Source organism: Colletotrichum siamense (genome assembly GCF_013390195.1).
Source record: "Colletotrichum siamense strain Cg363 chromosome Unknown KSG_Cg363_contig03, whole genome shotgun sequence".
Taxonomy (NCBI): domain Eukaryota; kingdom Fungi; phylum Ascomycota; class Sordariomycetes; order Glomerellales; family Glomerellaceae; genus Colletotrichum; species Colletotrichum siamense.
This window is the reverse complement of record NW_023501016.1, coordinates 1,099,367-1,118,615: the sequence shown is the minus strand read 5'-3', so window position 1 is coordinate 1,118,615 and position 19,249 is coordinate 1,099,367. Positions and strand designations below refer to the sequence as shown.

Below are 19,249 nucleotides of genomic sequence, written 5' to 3'. Positions count from 1 at the left end.
AAAACGCCGAAGATCGAGAGCATGTGAGTCGAATATCGTCGTTCAGATCCGCACGTTGTAGTATCGCGGCGAGCCAGTAACTCCGCACTGAGTTACAATATCCATCTCTAAGCACTCATGTTAAGCTTCCCACGTCAGAGCTTGCTATGCCAGGTCTGTGAACAACATCTACTAGCCTTTTGAGACCTAGAAGGAATCAACGGGGCGCCAGGCCCTAATTGATCAATCTCAAACCTCTTCATCTCAATAAAAGTAGTATATTTCTGCCCTCTTCGTCCCGTGCGATGTCGTTTGTCTCTGATCTGCCCATCCCACCGGGCACGGGTTAAGTCTGTCTTGGGACCGTGGCTTGCACTGGTTTTCAAGTTGGGTTAAAAGAGTAATTAGCCCAAATTGGTGCCAGGACCCTGCTCTTCACTCCCGGCCGTTCCTCGGCGACGTTGAAGCAGTCAGGCAGTCTGATAAACGCCGCGCAGGCTACGTATTTGTCGGAAGATGCCGAGTGAAAGGAATCCATACCAAGACGATGTCATGCCTTTAAGGAAGTTCGGTACCGCATTCGATTTCTTTCCCCTCTCGTTCATTTTAGTAAGCCGGGAGCGCCAGCTGCCAATGCGCTCCTGGCTGCCCCGGACCGTGGTACCCGAGAATCTCGCAACATCCGTGGCACGGAAGAGATCTTGGTGCCGGAACTTGGCAATGCAACTTTTCAAAGGCCAGTTTATCAGGATGAACAGCACATGACTTGCTCGGAAGTATCGCACCTGTCTCTGCCTGTCGGATTGCTTCGGCTCCGTCGTTGAATTGAAAACATCAAGTCTATCAGCGTGGGCCTCTAGGTTGAACTGTGAGACTCCTAGTTTTCGCTAAGTCCTATGATTCGCTGGGCTGATTCGGGCCTCGAGCCGGGCTGGAAGGTCAACCTGGACAAAAAAAGAGGACGGGCCAGTTCCCCGCATCTCCCCGATAACGAAAAGCTGCGACGAAGCCAGGGCCAGAAAGGCCTGAGCGATTGATCGCCCTACGAGCGTGTTGGCTTGCTAGTCAGGCTGAAGTCTAATACTACGAGCTGAAGCCAGCAGAAGCAGCTGTTGAATCCGAGCCGCTCGGGTAGCTGGGGGCTCCGCGGAGGTTCTCTCAGCAATCTAAACCACGTGTGTCCATGTCGTCTGCAACCGCCAACGCGGTCAATGCTTGTAGGTGAGATGGTATGAAACACATGCGATCCGCCATTTAACTAGGACATATTTCGCCATTAGCAACCTTGATCGCCCGAAGCATACGAGGTGACGAACTAGAAAGCGGAAAGCCACGCGACTTTGACTTCAGTCGCGAAGCAACTGGTGTTAGAGTTTTGCCGGCACGACCTTCTACTCATTGGTTCACGATCAACAGAGTTTTGGTTTTCCCCTCTGTATGCGCCTATGTAGGCTCGAAAGAGATCAATTCTGTCGATCTCGCTGGCAGAATTCACCCCGCGGGCATTAAACGGCTCTGCGAAAGGCATGGGCCAAGGATCGAGTAAGCTTTGTGGAATGCCTAAAGAAGGGCAAACCCGAACGACATTCACGTCCTTGAAGGCAGAATATGTACAACATGTAGCCCATAGTTGATTATATCTTCCATGACGGTCCTATCCTTACGCGCGTCGCTTCACATGCTTCAATGTCAGCTCAATCATGTCCACTGCGGCGCAATTGCGCGGGACACTGGCACCCCTTCCGGAGAACCATCGCAGTGGACTCATCATTTTGACTGCAGTTTCATTCCTTTCGTTCCTATCAACGTTGATTCTTTGGCTCTTCATTTCGTATAAGCTCTTGAAGGAGCGGCTGACCCAAAAGAAGCAGCCCGACGACGCACGGCCAAATGTCGTCATTGGCGGAGTTCCGGACCTCACTCTCGGGCTTGATGCGCCCGCATCTGGGGCGCAAGGCTTCGCTCGGCTTCAAGAACTCGACAGATTAGCCGCCGAAGAAGAACAACGAAATGCCGAGGCGGAACGAAGACGGGTCGAGGAGGCGGTGCAGGCCCGGAACCCGTTTCCTATCCTTGTCTACAATCTGCTGATCGCGGACATGATGGAAGCGTTGGCATACGGGCTAAGCTTCTACTGGGTTTACGCGGACGGAATATTTGCCCCGTCATCGGTTTGCTGGGCTCAAGGCTGGTTGGGTTCCACGAGTAATTTGGCCGCAAGTTTGTTCCTCTCGCTCATCTCGGTCAATACGTTTTTGACTGTCGGTCTGGGATACAAGGTACCGCCATGGGCGGTATACACTGCGATCGCTGTTCTCTGGACTTTCGATTTTGTAGTCAATGGCGCTGGAGTCGGAATCACGGCACAAACTGCGCCGCCTGGAGAGTCCTTCTTCATGAGAGCGAATGTGTGGTAAGACACAGCTTTGAGTTGCTAATGTGATTCCATGTCAGCTAACACACGGCGACCAGGTGTTGGATCTCCACGGCATACGACCCTTGGCGCCTATGGGCTCACTACTTTTGGGTCATCGTATCCATCGTTCTCACGATATTCTTGTATTCTTTTGTTTTCTTCACATTGTGGCGCCAGAAGCGGAGTTGCCGGCACTTGCCAGAAAAGCGCAACAACCAAGAAACGGGACAGCGACAACTCTCCGGCTACCATCCGGCATTCTTGCTATACCCGTTCGTTTACATCGGCTGTAGCGTTCCATTGGTCGTCGGCCGAATCACGTCTCTATTAGGGATCGACCTTGGTATACCATACTTCGCATTCGCTGGCTGCGTCCTGGCCGCGAACGGCCTCTTCAACTGCATCTTATGGACGACAACGATCATCTTCAGCGCACCTCAAGATGTGCACGACACAGGGCTTGATAGGTACGCTTTCATGCGAACGCCGATACGCGAGTACGGGCACCGAGTCATCATTCGAGGACCAATCAGCAGAAGGGTTCCCATCTCGGAGCTCCAACCTACAAACAGCGGCGGGAAGAAAGAGTGGTGGTGGTGGAGACACGGGGGTTTGCGACCTTGGGGAAAGTCGTATTTCAATGCGCACGAAATGCCCATTGTGCGATCGGTGCGCTCATATGAGGTTCCGTCGCCGCCATATTCATTGCCGGTGATTGTGGAGGGGCCGTATATACAACTGGATGTTGTCACAGCAGTGAGATACGAAGCTACCGATCCTGCAGAGAACACGAAATAGAGACCTAGGCAGATAGCCGGAAAGGGATAGAACAGAAACCAGATTGACGAGAGAAGCTCCGTCATATTGATTAATGAAACTTGGATTATCGTTCTAATGAGACACAATTGAGTATGCTGCGGTGTGCCTAGAATTCCATCCCGCTTTTCGACGCGTACATCAACCTACGGCCGCAAATCGACATCGGCCCGAAGTGTGGACATCCGGCTACTCCGGGTGGACCCGATCCCGGCACCGGTCGGAGCTCATGTCTCTGCCAACAGCTTGTGCTGAAGTTTGACAGGATAGGCAACGCCAAGCACTCGGACTTTGAGGATTACCCGTCGTTGAGCCTTTCTGCCATTAAACGTTTGGCAATCCGGCAAGGGGTAGCCGGTGGCCAAAACTCCATGCTTCTTGGGGCATGTGGCCCGGTCGGCTGTTTGTTGGTCCAGGACAATAATCGATGCTCAATGGAATATTGCTCGAGGTAAAACGCACATACCTCTTGGAAACGTTTGTTGGAAAACACACGTGCTTTTTCCGGTGGCTCCGCGCTGATGAGCACACAAAACGCCTTTCGTTGACCAAACACGCAAGGGAACCCTCTTTCAGCGGTGGTTCGACAGACCTGGAGGGTTCGAGAGCAGTAGATGCGGTTTCGGAAGTCTCGATGAGTTGAAGAAACGACTGATTGACTGATGTCAAACCTTTTGAGAGATCTGTACCTCATTCCACAAACTTACAAAGCTAAGCCATCCCTTGCTCCTCCCAAGGACCCGATCGGGCGACTTGATGAGCTGTTTGCGCATTCTGAGGACAACGCTGTCGATCTTCCCTCTCCGACAGCGCACGGGACAGTCCATCAATCTCTTTCAGATACAGGCTTATGTTCATAGGGTGATTGACATGGTTTAAAGGGGTCTTTTCCCTAGGGTTTTCAGGCATTGCTACTCGCCTAGCAACTCACGCTTCGCTCTTGGAAGCTTGGATTATTTCCATCCCACAAGCAGACCCGTGTTCAAAGATTGCTTCTTTTTGTCAAACGCAAAGACTGCGATGTTCTTGCCCTTCGCGGAAGCCACCAAGGCTTCGCTGTGGCTTGGTCCTGTCTGGGCATGTCTTGGAGAGACTTGGATCCCTCTAGCATTGTATTACGACAGTGCCGTAGCGGATCTGCAGTTCCCAGACACTGTATTGCGGATATCTTATAAAGAAAATGTCTGCCTTTAGGTCGGTTTCTACCCCACTTGACCATCAGCCAACAATTCGACAGCTCAGCCCAGGTCCGGCATTGAGTCTATCGCACCACGCTCGTTCAACATGCATACCAGATACCATTCCATGCTGATGCCAGCCTTGATGGCCATCTTGGTTTGTTGCAATTCTACGGGAATCTCGAACATACACTAACGAGACCTTAGACCACAGCAACCGAAGCTCCAATCGCAGGCTACGATGTCTTTGTGCCTGAGTGGGAAGTGAGAGCCCACCCCAGTGGCGACGCACTTCGCCTCAACGGAACGGCGGAGGAAGTCATCCAGCAGATCGAGAAAATCAACCCGGACTTCAAGAGATCATTCAACGTTGATGATCTCCCAGAAGAGGAGGAAGGGATAAATAGTGCACACGAATTGCAGAGCCGCGCTATGACAACTTTCCCGCTGGATAGGGTCATCTGCGACAATTTTGAGCCGGCCAAGTCAGCTGAGGTCATGAGTGCCGTCCGATATCTGAACGACATTGGGGGGAGGCCCAAGAATGGCGGTGGTCCAGCAAACTGTGGTAGGGTTAGCTGCGGTTACAAGGTAAGAGAGCCAAGAACCTCTGCGTTGAAGTCGCTATTAGCTAACCTATCATGATCAACAGGTCGCCGTTTGGTGGTGCAATGATGTAAGTCTCTCCCCCTTCTTCGGGCACGAAGTCCCAATGCTCCCTAGGACCTGAAGGAAACTGACGAATGATTTGTGATAGGGAGCGCAAACGAGAGAACTCAGTGGTTTCAGTTCCATTACGGCTGGTATCTATGCCATCCAAACGATGTGCCAACAGACTCGGCCCAAGTTTGCTGGGCAGGCCTTTCACCCTGACAACTGGAATGTAATAGTTCGTTGGGAAGACTGTTAAGAAAACTCAGGCGTGCTGAATTCGCATGTCACATGAATCAGACAACAATCAAGTCTATGCTTGGTCCTAAATGGCTCGGATGGAGCAAGCTTCACTTCTTTGGACATATATTTCTCACATAAGGCAGGGCGCATTGGAAAATCTATCATTGGCAATGGGCGCGAGAGCTCTTACTATTCATTGCACACTTCTTAATAGCAAAATCTTAATTCAGATAATGTCTAAGCTCAATAGACTCTCCACTTCGCGGCATGTTCACCGCCAATACCTCTCTACAACCTTCGAAAGGCGTTCAACGCCAGTATCGATTTGATCCTTCTGCGCAGCGGGTATTATCATTAGCAAGTGGGACCAAAAATACTCTTGAATGACTTTGAATTATCTGTGTCTTTACTTACCGTCGGTGTCGCAAACGAAAAGCGGAAGTGCGCCGTTCGTGGGTCGGCACCTCGTGCCTTTGTTGTCGTCATGTCCGGCCCTTGCCACGCATGATAATAAGATCCCGGTGTCAGAAGTACGAGCTCAGTAGCCCACGCTTTCCACAACTCGTCCGCAAAATCCTGCTCCGGGTCTTTGCTGGAGCCAGACTTTTCCATTTCCATGAACTCACCAATGCCATCAAAGTAAAACTTGCACCAGACGAACATGCCAGCACCAGGGTCCACGAAGCTGAAGACTGGTCGCAACTCTCCACTTTTCTGAGACCTTACACATGCGACGAGCCCCTGTGCCTGTGGTACTGGTGACTTCGCGGCAGGGAGAACGACAAAGCGTGCGTGGAACGCGTCAAGTAGCCAGTCTCTCCTCTCACGGTACTGAAATTGGAGACTCTGAAGCCAGGTCAAATAGCCGTCAATGCCCCAGCGTCGGAGTAAGCCCAAGACAAGAGCTTGGCTGAGACCCGCCGGGTCTTGTGTCTCAACTTCTGTCGCGCGGAGAAGACGTTCAGTGAAGACAGGGTTGGCCACGAAGTACCCCATGCGAAGTCCTGGGAAAAGAGTCTTCGAGAAAGATTCGAGGCGTATCACACGGCCTTGGACATCCATTGACAGGAATGTCGGGACCAGAGTCTTGAGAAATTCCTTTGTCGGCTTGGGTTGAAATGCGGGTTCCTTGGGGGTAAGGTACCCGGGGAATTGCAAGAAATAGTACGGGTCATCCTCGACGATGATGATGTCTGCGCACTGTGAGTTTTCGAATAACATCTAATGAAGTCTGCTCTTACCAAACTCAACACAAACGTCGTATATTTCTCTGCGCCTTTGGGCTGAGATAGTGATGCCGGTGGGGTTTGATCCCACGGAAACCAAATAAAGTCTGCTTTTAGTCAGATCCCAAAGCCAAGACCTCAGTGCTGTTACTCCAAAATGACGTACACTCTAGGTCTAGGGCCACCTCTCTTCTCCTCATCCCAGTTCTGGAGAGTTGATCGGAGATCTTGTGACAAGATACCATCCGCGTCGGCTGGAATGGGCACGGCCTTGATCCCAAGGGGGATCCAAAGGGCCTGAGCCGAAGGATAGGTAAACTCCTCGACAAGAACAAAGTCGTTTTCTTCACAAAGAAGTCCGACAACCTTTGCCCAAGCGTTCGTATTTCCCGGGTGCAGCAAACATTCGTAATCGCATGGAGGCGCATGGACCGTCTCGGTCAGCTCTTTCGCTAGTTCAACTAGCTGGCGGTTGCCGGCCCCAGAGCCTATCATGAAGTCAGAATCATGTTCTATCTTGTTGATCGGGACTCATTATCGGTTGTATACCATATTGCAAAAATTGAGACAATTCTAGATTGCCAGGTGATGCACCCCGGCCAAGAGTGAGACTCAGTATGTCCGGGTTCTCGGCCCCCACCTTGCGGTCTCCGGCGAGGGACGCTTCCGGAGTCAAACAACTGAACTTGGCCTCTTCAAGCGGAAAAAGAGATGGATGAGGAAGTCCTATGGGATTCTTCAGCATCAGAATGTCAATACCTTCACTGCGACTTTGAAATACCTCCAGCAAAACTAATCATGCCATCATAGCCCATAAACTTGATGATGTCTTTCAACGGCGAGGGATGGCGAGCTTTGCTCTTGGCATTGATGTGGTGGGAAAGGTCCACATTGGAAGGAACTCGGTCGATGCTGCCCATCTTGCCCGCGTAAGAGAGCCGTTGTTGTATGAGAAGTTGGTGCAGAGAGCTTTGCTCGCAGATTATCTTTTCCTCGGCCTAAGAGTTCATACAGCTGAGGTAAACCGGCGCTGCCCTCATGATCTATGGCCTCTTATCTAATCCATCGTCATTTTCTCTTTGCGGAATCTAGTCATTGCAATTTGTCTAATCATGGTCCTCGACGAGCCTAGGCGAGAAGTCTTCGGCCGGAGATCCGACCGAGCGAGATGTCTTATCAGCAGGCCCCGCGGGCGATAGCGCACCTGCTGCCGCTATCGGCCCCGCAGCGGGACGGATGTCGGACCCTCGGAGACTAGATCTGTGACCGATGACGAGCAAAGCGATATCATCACGACATCAGATCGAGCTTCCGGTTGATAACTAAATTTCGGGCGCTGGTGAAGCTTTTGTGAACAGCCTCGAAAACCAATTTTTTTTTCCTGATCAAGATGGGCAACAACATTTCGTACCAGCAAACGCCGGTTGAGCTAAGCTTAGGGGACAAGGGCAAGATCCGCGGCCTTCAGTTCGACGACAAGTCCCGCCGATTCACGGGCGTTCCCTATGCGCTTCCTCCGACCGGCGAGCATCGATGGCGCAAACCTCGACCACTGCCGACTTCATATTCGTATAGCGGCGGAGACGGCGCATACGATGCGACGAAGTTCAAGGCCGTGTGCCCTCAGAAGGCCTTCCACGTCGTAAAGCCTGACGGCCAGGGCGCTGCGCACAGCGAAGACTGTCTGTTTGTCAATATCTGGACTCCGGTGCGCAAGGATGGAGAGGAGGACAAGAAGTGGCCGGTGAAGCTTTGGATTCATGGCGGTTGGTTTCAGATGGGAGACCCGTCTCAGGAGCCTGGCATGGATGCGACCGAGCTCATCACGACGGGCGGGCTCAACGCAATTGTTGTGGCCATCGGGTACCGACTTAATGTCTTCGGCTTCCTTGCTGGCGAGGATCTTCTCCGAGAGAGCGGCGGCGAGGCGGGCGGAAACTTTGGCCTCTGGGATCAGCGAGTCGCAGCTGAATGGGTGCGGGATAACATCTCGTACTTTGGCGGTGACCCCAACAACATCACCCTCGCCGGCCGTAGCGCCGGTGCATACAGTGCCGAGGCGCAGATGCTTTATGACTTCCGCAAGCCAGGGAACAAGTCCTCGCTTTACCGCCGGATTTTCATGGACTCCAACGCGATCCCTGCGCAACCCAAGTCCTTGGCAGATGTCCAAGGGCAGTTCGACGAGCTCTGCGAATACTTCAAGATTGAAAAGAGCCTATCAGGATCTGAAAAGCTCTCAGCTTTGCGCGACATCAGCTGGGAAGATCTCATCAAGGCAATCCCCCATTTGAAGAACCACACATTCCGACCCGTTACGGACGATATCTTTGTGCATTCGGGGATGATCGAATACCTGCAAAGCAAGGACTTCGCCGACGAGTTCAAGAGCAGAGGATACAAGATGTTGATTGGCGAAGTGCGAAACGAAGAAACATTGTACTCTTCATATAACGCCCCGACCGAGCCTACGTTAGACGCCCTCAGGCTGCAGGTATCGAACTACTATGCCCCTGATGTTACTGATCGAGCCATCCAGCAATACAAGTTACCGGAGTCGGACAAGCTCGAAGATTGGCAAAAGACTTTTGGCAAGCCACTCAAGACTTGACGTTGTAGAACGTTTGCTGACATCAATGATTTCAGGAAATGTTGTGTCTGATGGCCAAGTGCGCGCTCCGTCTCGAGCTTTGGCTAAAGCATTAGTCGATAACGGCGTCAATCTACAAGATGTCTGGCGATACCACATCGCATATCGTTTGTCTTTCATCGATGAGAAGGTGGCACCAGCATCGTTTGGTGTCGCACATGCGATGGACAGACCCATTTGGAAGTAAGAGCTGCCCCTAACTGGAGGAACCTCTGAGTTTCGTGAGAGAATCGAACTGACTTTGACTCTACCTAACAGCTTTGCCATCTGCCACGGACCAACGCCTGCTGAAAGACAGCTGATGGAGGATTGGATTGGAATACTGGTTGCCTTCGTCAATGATGACAAGAGCTATGAGTTCGGCACCACCTCAGTTGATCAAATGAAGGTTATGACTCCGGAGGGAAGGATTGAGGTTCAGCCAGACGGAAGGTGGAAGGAGCTGGTGAAGCTAGGAAATATCTTTGCAGGCAACTAGAACATCCATTTTGGAATTATGCAAGCCATTCAAGTTGAACTACCTTCTTCCCATCTTACGAACTGCGTTCAATTGATGCCACTGCCCCAGGGTCCATATCAGAGACATCTGCCTAGCCAGGTCAAGGGGCCTGAACACAATCGCGTGATATGTCACACATAATTCTACCAAAGATGGCAACAAGACGGAAAGCTAAACGAAAAGGCCCCAAGCAGATTACACGAGATAGCTCTGCGATGCGGTCAGTACATAACATGGTGCGTGCATCAGAGAGTGTTAACAAGTAGCACGTAGCATGGATCGTATGGGTCCAGGTCGTCAATTACAATGGTATCTAATCTCATTAAGTTCATCGTGGTGTTGTTACAGTAGTTGTACAATTTAACACATTCCTCTTCCATGTATGACACGTCTTTCCCTTATTTTGTCGTAACGTGGTCTGCAGTGTGCGCCGGTGGCATGCCCGAAACGCCTCCGTTATTCGGGGCACCGTATCCGTACTGGCCAGGTGCAGCAGTGTGCGCATACCCGTAACCTTGCTGTTGTCCGTACCCTTGCCCGTAGTTGTAACCGCCTTGCGGGTTGGTGTTGTTCGGGTTGTAGTTGCTGGAGCCCATGCTGGAGCGGTTGTCCCCGTAGTACTTTTGCATCTCCTTGTTGTGGTTGGCGCGTTGCCTCTTGTGGCGACGGAAGAGGCAGAAGGCGAGGATTATTAACGCAATGCCGACAACAGCTCCGATGACGATCGCGGCGATGATGCCACCGCCGATAACGCGAGCGCCGGTACGGACTCTGCTGCCGGACGAGCTGACTCTGCTGCTTGTCACTCGAGCAACGAGGTCGAGAGCTACTTCGCGAGCCTCGATTGGGAGAGAAGGCATGTTGAGTGGTTGTGAGTTTGAGTCTCCCAAGGTTTGATAATGGATATTCAATCTCGCGGTTTTCAACACCAATGAGTAATTTGTAAGTGATGTTTTGTATTGCTTGGTGCAGTACTTCTTTCGTCTCAAACATATGGCAGGACGGCGTGGGCTTTATCTTTTCAATTACGAAGGCACTTTCTAGCGTTGCCGAACGTCATAGTCAACACGTCAGGCCGTAACATCACCGCCTCAATTAGTACCAGACAAGTGCGCGATGAATGACATCGTTCGTGGCACAGCAGCAATCGAACTCGTCCGTTTCGGGGGATACGAGTGGCTGACTTGCTTCCAAGCCGTTTAGTCTGGCCGGCTGTTGAGCAGGATGAACTGCCCAGCAGGCATTAGACAGGCGGGATCGACCGTTGATGTCATCAGTCTTACTGCCAAGCGGGATCAGCCATCCTAGCTAGCGTCTACCGTAAACCGCCTGTGGCACGCGGGGTAGGCAGCCACATTGACGGTTGGCCAATCCAGAAGCCGTCCAGCATTCTAGAGACAAATCGTGTTGAAATTTCTAGAAAACAGGAAACGGAGAGAAGTGCTTGAGCTCAAGAATGCTGATCGAAGCTGCATTCGGCCACATGCGATGAGTGAAGCCTTCGCTGGTTGCTTCCGATTCACATCATCGCACTTGGCCAGACCGGACCCTGAAAATCGGTGAATTAGGGACATTTGGCGCATAATCGGTGACGATGATTTCGCCCGATAGGATAGGAGGCAAGTCTCCCTTGTGTTGATTGCCCAGCCACATCATGTGCCACACATGTGGAAATCGTGCCCACTTAGTCGATCGACAGATGAGGCTGTGCTCACCGAGCTTCCTGAAGGCAAGTTTGGCGATTCAGTCGAGTCGTAACTCGTCTCTATGTGATCATACGGCGGCGCAACAAACACGCAGACTCCTCCAATTCTTACCTTCACATAATCAACTCATGTATTTCTCATCCGTTGGTTTAAGTTCAGTGGTCTTCATTAATATTAGTGTCCACGATAGTAAAGATTAGTGTCATCTCAATAACGCACTCCAACTGACTAAGCGGGATAGAGCTGCACTTGTGCTTGTAGTGTGTAGGTAAAACATTAAGCTTGAATGCCTGTTACGGCAGCCTGTAGGGCTCACTAGGTTAAAATTGCTGAGGCGTATAGGGCTACACTAATGTGGGTGGGAGGGCTAGTAAATATTTAATTTAGTGAGGGTTTTTACTTTTTTAAGGCTTCTGATTAGCTAATAGTAGTGAGGGTAGTTAGCTTGTGCGTTGAGGGTAGTTAGCCTGTGTGTTAAGGGTAGTTAGCCTATACGCTTTATTTTAAATACCTTACTGAGGTATACCTCTAACTTCTTTTTTTTTTCTTTATACTTACTATAAATTAGTAAGTCTCTCTTATTTATATAGCTTTTTATATAATTCTATACCTTTTATTATTAATTAGATTAAATTTTAATTTAAATAGTAGTATATATTATCCTAATAGGTTTTTAGTATAACTTCCCCCCCCCTTTTATATTTCTACTTTAATTTATATAAGTCTTTATATAATAATACTTTATATCCTCTATATATATTTATATAATAATATAGCTCCTTTTAATAGCTTTCTTTTTAATAAGAATAGTTACTTTATTAATAACTTTAATAAGCTTATTAATATCTATATAGAGGATAGTAATTTTAAGTTTAAAGAGAACTTTATATATAAGTTTATCTTAGCTAAGATTAGAGGTATATAGCTCCTATTTACTTTTATAAAGTATTTTAAGGAGAATAGATTTTCTCTAGCTTTTTTAATAGTATACTATTTTACATATAAGTATATAGTTCTACTTTTATTCTATATTTTTACTAACTTCTTTATAGATATAGTTAAAAGTATAAATAATTATTTTGTTAAGTATATTTTTAATACTAAAGATCTTAAGGTAATTTATTTCTATATAGTTTTATATATTTTTTATTAATTTATATATAAATATCTAACTTTATTACTCTTTATTTTAAGTATAATAAGTCTAGTTAGTATATATATAAGATTCTTAATATAAAATAAGCTTAGAATTATAACTCTTTCTTTATTTAAGTATATAGAACTAAGCGTTCTAATATAGAGGTATATACTAGCTATAAGAAGGAGAATAGCTCCTTCTTAAAGTATATAGTCTTATCTATATATATAGATACTTATAGTAGCTATACTTATAATAGTAATATTTCTAAATACTTTTTTAGTTTATATTAATCTATATATCTTCTATTTTTAAGTACTACTTTACTAATTTTTATATAGTTACTAAGGAGAAGGTTATAACTTTAGTTAAAACTACTAAAACTTCTATTATTATGCTTAAACTTAGCTAAAAGTGTATAGCTTTTATTACTTTTAAGTCTACTTATATAAAAGTGATTAAGGTTATATATATTAAGTATATATTTATCTTAATATTATATAATATTTTATTTAATACTATATAGTTTATTAGTAATATACTTATTTCTATTATAAAGAAGTATAGTAAGATTAACTTTAATAAGTTTTATTTTATTCTAATATTATCTATATAATTACTAATAATATTATTAGATATTAATAAGATCTTAAAGCTATTTACTACTTTTAACTAAAAATAAGTTTATCTATTTATATCTAATTAGTTCTATATATATTTCTATCTCTCTATAAAATAATTTTTAGCTTAGTTATAAGTATATAAAACTATATATATAAGGTTAGTATAGTATTAGCGTTTTAATATTAGTATATAAAGTTAGTAAACTAGATACCTCTATATAAAGCTATAAAGCTCTATATAGAGGTTTTAACCTTATTTAGTTCTATATTTTTAGGTTTTTAAATAATATTATATTGCTCTTAGTTATATATTCTTTTATAATTTATAATACTTTATAATCTTTTAACTATAGCTAGTTAACTCTAATTAGACTTAGAATTATTCTACTAAATAATTATAGAGAAGTTTAAGCTTAAATAGATAAATAATATAATTATAACTTTTCTTTTTAATTTATATTAGTTAAAAGTATCTTTATTAACTTTAAAATAATATTTTTACCTTTAAGATCTCTATTATAAAATCTATATAAAGTTTACTCCTAAATTATTATAGTAAATTCTTAAGCTCTTCTTTAACTACTACTTAGCTGATTTAAAACTCCTTATTTATTTATAAACTAAGGGGTTTATAATTTTATAATATAATCTCTAAGATATCTAAAAAGTATATTAGTTATAGCGTTATTAAAATCTTAAGTAATCCTAAATAGTATTTTATAAAACTATTTAATACTTATAATCTATAGATAAGGTTACTTAACTTATATTAAACTTTAAGTGAGAATTCCTCTATATATTTATATCTTAATAAAGCTATATTATTAGCTAAAATATCTTTTATAAAGTATATTATATAGTCTTCTCTAAATAAGTTTAAGCTTAATTAAAAGAGATATAATATTAGTAGAAAGGCTAAGCTATTTTAAGCTTTAACTTTATCTAATTACTTAATACTTATAATAAATTACTTCTATTTAGGATTAAGATATATACTATAATTAATATATACTTCTATTATATTATATAGTTTTATATAAGGTTTTCTATATATATTATATAGTTTATATTTACTTAATATCTTATAGTTTTATAATAATAAGGTATTATACCTTATATAATATAGTTAGATTATAGAGTTAAAATAGCTTTAACTACTAATAGCTAGTAGTATTTATTATAAAAATATATAAAAGAAGTATAGTTTTATCTAAGTAAAGCTATCTTAATTAGCTTTTATAATTATTAAATCTTTAGTAAAAATATCTATAATATTAAGATTAAAGTTTAATAAAATTAGCTATATTAATCTTAATTTACTTCTTAATATATATATTTTATATCTAAGCTATATATTATTATATTTAATAAATCTAAGAATATTTATTCTAATTATAAATATTAAAGCTTTTCTACTTAAATTCCTTAGTAGATAAGATTATACTTTTATTTATTTTTATACCTCTTATCTATAAAGACTTTACTAACTTTATATATATCTAAAATAATTATTATATTTAGTTATAAATAAGTTAACTTTATATTATTTATAGTTAGTTTTAGATAATATATTACTACTTTAAGCTTAAAAAAAAATAGGACTTTATATAACCTATTAACTAAATTAAGCTTTAAGAGATACTAAACGTTCTATAATAAGAGGAGTTAGATCTAAATTAATTCTTATTATAGTTAATAATAGATATATATAAGAGGATTATTTTATTAACTTTAAGTTTTCTAGATATTATAGATTTCTATAGATTAAAATACTTAAGTATTAAAGTATATAACTTTTTATAATAGTAATTAAATTATTATATTATTTTAAAATAAGAGTTAATATTTAGATTACTATTAAAATAGAATAATAAAGTCTAATAAATAAAAGAATATTTTTATTAGTTTAGGATTAATATTAAGTAAATTAAAATAATATTAGTTAAAAATACTATAGATATTATAAAATAAGTTTTTTACTATCTATTTTATATAGATAGAACTGTTCTATAGTAAAATATCTTTAGTTTCTTTAAAATAAGCTATATTAATATTACTATATTTTACTATAATCTCTTCTTATTAAACCTCTTTAACTTTAGCTACTTTAGTATCTTTAAGTTTCTTAACTTTTAAATATATATACTTCTAAAAAGTAACTCTTTTTACTTATTATTTTATTATATCTTTTACTTTTTATATAGGTTTTTATTTAGTTTAAGTCTAAAGTTAAGATTTAATATTAGAATTAATCTTAAAAGAGGGTTTTTTTATAAGTTACTATTTTAGCTAAAACTTTTTTAAAACTTATAAATTAAGATTAATTAGCTTAACTTAGTTCTCTAATATAAGTATAATTATAAATATACTTTTATTAAGAGAGAGGCTAATAAATTTAAGAAATAAGTTAATATCTATAGTATTATATATAAATCTATAGAACTCTAAAATATCTATACTTATAGGATTCTTTAGGTTAATAAGTATTACTTTCTAGTTTTAATCTAGAAATTACTTCTCTATAGTAAACTTTATAATAATATAGTTTATTATATCTTTATAAAATAAATACTTTAATATCTAGAGGAATTATACTTTACTATTAAATTTCTTTATTAGTTAAGTATAAATATATATCTTAACTAGTAGTCTATTTATATTAGTTTTATAGAATAAAGCGATATAAAGATAAATATTAATATTAATAGTTAGGTTTAAGATTAATTTAGCTTATCTTATTTTAATATTATTAATATGCTTTATTAAGCTTTAAATAGTAATAATAAGAAATTTTATAATATCTAAAGTATAGAGCTTAGATTTAGTAAGGTTTATAGTTTTTATAAATAAGTCTTATTAGAACTTTATTAATTTTAGTATTAATATAGGACCTTTAAATTTATCTATATAAGTTAAGTTAATAGTTTCTAGCTTTAAAACTATAGAAAGGTTAGTACTATAATATATATATACTACTTAAATACTAACTAACTTAATAGTAAAGTAATTAAATTTAGTTTTTTTAAGGTAATAAGTAGATATATTAATATAGTTATAGATAAGATATAATAGATCTATATAACTCTATATAGAATTATATAGAAGTATAAAATATTTAATATATATACTTATTTAGCTGTACGCTTAAATCTATATCTATATTTAATTATTTATAGCTAACTTGGGTCTGTATAGTGGTGTAGCTATAGCCTTAGGGTTTACCTATATTAGGTAATTTCTGAATTTTGACCTAGTGAGCCCTGCAGGCTGCCGTACCTGTCGGACATCGGCTGAACACTGTCGCGACATCAGTTGGTCTCTTCAGTGGGACAACATGTCAATATGGGACGACTCAGCGCTCACACCCAAGACGCGAGCACGTCAACGGGTTCGCCGATGCCACCCGAGCCTTTGAAAAACACCACCAAACAAAACCTCCCAAAGCCTCGGTCCGGAACGTGAAATACTTGGCTCGAACCCGATGCCGCTGCAGAACTCACTGTACCAGACCAGGACCTCATCCAGTGCTGAAAATTTTCGTTATGATCAACTACCGGAATGGATACCTTTGTGGGCCTCAACTGACCATCACCACATTAATTAGCCCCGGCCGAGCAGGTTCGTCACCTCCGATGTGCCGCCGTAAGTGGCCCTTATTCCCCTCATTAATATCGGCCGCCAGACCCCTGCTCGGTCGCGGGGCCTAGCTGGGTCAAGATGATCTGATAAGATAATAAAGTATCTGTATCGCTCACCAACGTGGCATCCTGCCGCCGTCCATACAATTACACCCTTGTCTTGAGCCTACTAGGGCCCTAAAGCACAAACAGTTTGCTGCAGAAAATTATTGCTTCTGTGGGAAAAGTGAGGGGAACGAGCGATAACGATTCCCGCACGCCACCAACAATCAACACCATCCCATCCCATCCAATCTCACAGCACCACTCAATCGGATCCTACCCCGAGCCACGTCAAACCGAACCCCTCCTCTCTGCTGGATCAGCCTCTCGCGAGCTTTGTTCTGTTCTGCCCATACGACAGCAGCAGCAATGGCGCCCGCGATCCCGCCCACGCGACGGTCGCGCAACGGCTGCATCGACTGCCGCCGGGCCAAGGTCAAGTGCGACGAGATCCGCCCGTCATGCGGTACTTGCGCCCGGCGTCGGCACGTCTGCCAGGGGTACAAGACGCCTGCCCCTACCCACTCGCGATCATCCAACGCGTCACTGCCGCCGTCTACGGACTCGTCTGGCGTCGCTTCTGGTGGCAGCGGTGGCAAGAGCGCACTGGGAGCAGCGGCGGCGTCGCCAAAGACTCCGGCGAGCGAGGCTTCGGTGACCGAGACGATCGCCGTGGCAACCACCCCGGCGGAGGCTGAGTGTCGGCCGACGCTGGTAGTGGAAAGCCCGAGGATCTTCTCGCTCATCCCGCCTGGCACGGTGCCGCTCGGGGATCAGCCGCATTTTGAGGTTTACTTCAACAGACACCCCTTTGAGCTGCTGATTGGCCAGGAGTTTGTGTGCGAGATGAACGCCAACGTCTTGATGATGTTGCAGCAAGATCCAGTGACGGTCGCAGACGCCGTGTCGGCGGTTGGCTACTCATATCTTGTGGGGATGGGAAACAACACCTCACAAACGCTTCTGCCAGTGCTAAATCGCAGGGCAAGAATACTTGCAAACCTAAGAAGCATGAAACCTTCGAGTTATTACTTTGAGGAAGCCCTCTTCTTACTTCTCGGTCTCTGCGCAATGGAGGTGAGTTCTATGCTCCGTGTGGGACGTTCTCATCCGACTGTGAATATCGGGTGGTGAACATGGATCGTATGCTCACAGGGTCCAGCTCGTTACTCTGGCGCAACCAGGACACCAGGCTACCATACCTACTGTCTTGTCCAACGTGGCGTCTCTCATCACACACCACGTCTCTGCTGGAGGAAACGTATCGTCTATCGCGAGATATTACCTTCGCGCATTGGCTAGACAGGATCTCGTGGTCTCGCTCGTCCAGCTGCGCCGGCCCAAAGTGCCCACTTACGTCTGGCTCGAAGACGAGCCCAAGCCTGACCGACTGCTCGGCTACACCGTGACCATGATGCCTCTCCTCGAAGAACTCTGCACGCTGGCGGAGGAGGTTCGAGATCAGGTCCTTCAGCCTACTTTTACCAACACTCTCCTGGATGAATCCGGGACCATCCCCACATCGGATGACACTTCGCCGCCTTCGTTGTGCCTCGACAGCTGGCTGGACGCGGGTTGCTCCGATACCCTTCTGCGAGCGGACTCCCTCCGCATGCGGCTGGAGGCCTGGCGCCCCATGATATCTGACAGCCTCTCGTTCCGCTCGTCGCGCAAGTTCCGTGCACAGGCTGCATGCTACCGGGCGGGGGCCCTCCTGTACCTGCATCGTCTCTTTAACCTCCCCAACTCATCCCCCACAGCAGACGCTGAGGCGTTAAGTAAGGCTCACGATGTGATGCTCTACACCAGCGGCCCGCCCGCGGAGACCAAGATGTTGCTGTGGCCCGTCTTCCTAGCGGCCTGCGAGATGTTAGATGATGAGGATAGGACTGCTGTGCGGGATGTGTTCGACTCGATAGGCACGCATCGAAAGACGGTCACCGTCGAGCGGACGCGGACATTCGTCGAGGAGAGGGTGTGGAAAGCTAGAGATGCAGGCCAGGACTGGAACTGGATGGTGTTAGCCCAGCTTTATCCGGGAGAGTGTCTCCCTATTTGAGTCATCCAATGGTAGCGGCGTTCGGGACTGGATGGTGTTGGGCGTGGGAAATACTCGCCTAGTCGGCAAGTGGGAGGAGTCGTCTGCATTCCGGGCGAACCCTTATCTATCTACACTAATTCACGGGTCTCTTTGACGTTGAAATAGGCTTCTTTTGAGACGCACGTTGGTCATGGATACGCCCCGCGGCTCATCCGTTCCCGTACCCATTGTCTCGGATTCATCGAGACCGCGTGGGACTAGGTGAAATGCCGGACAGGCGTTGTTATCTATGCTATCACCAGAAGCTATCAGTGATCTGGGGATGCCAGAACATCGCCATGGATGTTGGCCAATCGACGATCTCAGAATATTCACAAGCGGGCGCATCCATGTTCGCTTTCCC

The 19,249-nt window shown here is 44.2% G+C and overlaps 6 protein-coding genes across 6 annotated transcripts; 4 read left to right on the top strand and 2 right to left on the bottom strand.

Annotated features, from left to right (window-relative positions):
• Positions 1-1,679: 1,679 nt before the first annotated feature.
• On the top strand, positions 1,680-3,193 carry CGCS363_v004301 (uncharacterized protein; the record flags this gene model as incomplete). The annotated part of the gene is made up of 2 exons (XM_036636150.1): positions 1,680-2,392; positions 2,452-3,193. 2 exons carry the CDS (start codon positions 1,680-1,682, stop codon positions 3,191-3,193), a joined length of 1,455 nt encoding a protein of 484 aa, XP_036497073.1.
• A 1,302-nt stretch (positions 3,194-4,495) lies between these two features.
• CGCS363_v004300 (uncharacterized protein) lies at positions 4,496-5,299 on the top strand (the record flags this gene model as incomplete). Its single annotated transcript, XM_036636149.1, has 4 exons — positions 4,496-4,546; positions 4,597-4,980; positions 5,042-5,065; positions 5,147-5,299. 4 exons carry the CDS (start codon positions 4,496-4,498, stop codon positions 5,297-5,299), a joined length of 612 nt encoding a protein of 203 aa, XP_036497074.1.
• A 255-nt stretch (positions 5,300-5,554) lies between these two features.
• CGCS363_v004299 (Aromatic amino acid aminotransferase) lies at positions 5,555-7,429 on the bottom strand (the record flags this gene model as incomplete). Its single annotated transcript, XM_036636148.1, has 6 exons — positions 5,555-5,617; positions 5,698-6,476; positions 6,525-6,616; positions 6,676-6,997; positions 7,059-7,235; positions 7,291-7,429. The coding sequence occupies 6 exons, from the start codon at positions 7,427-7,429 to the stop codon at positions 5,555-5,557; spliced, it is 1,572 nt and encodes a 523-aa protein (XP_036498195.1).
• A 470-nt stretch (positions 7,430-7,899) lies between these two features.
• Positions 7,900-9,120, top strand: CGCS363_v004298 (putative esterase/lipase; the record flags this gene model as incomplete). The annotated part of the gene is made up of 1 exon (XM_036636147.1): positions 7,900-9,120. The coding sequence occupies one exon, from the start codon at positions 7,900-7,902 to the stop codon at positions 9,118-9,120; it is 1,221 nt and encodes a 406-aa protein (XP_036498196.1).
• Positions 9,121-10,056: 936 nt separating this feature from the next.
• CGCS363_v004297 (uncharacterized protein) lies at positions 10,057-10,518 on the bottom strand (the record flags this gene model as incomplete). Its single annotated transcript, XM_036636146.1, has 1 exon — positions 10,057-10,518. One exon carries the CDS (start codon positions 10,516-10,518, stop codon positions 10,057-10,059), a length of 462 nt encoding a protein of 153 aa, XP_036498577.1.
• A 6,656-nt stretch (positions 10,519-17,174) lies between these two features.
• Positions 17,175-18,864, top strand: CGCS363_v004296 (Transcriptional regulatory protein moc3; the record flags this gene model as incomplete). Its single annotated transcript, XM_036636145.1, has 2 exons — positions 17,175-17,882; positions 17,968-18,864. The coding sequence occupies 2 exons, from the start codon at positions 17,175-17,177 to the stop codon at positions 18,862-18,864; spliced, it is 1,605 nt and encodes a 534-aa protein (XP_036498190.1).
• Between the last annotated feature and the right edge of the window lie 385 nt (positions 18,865-19,249).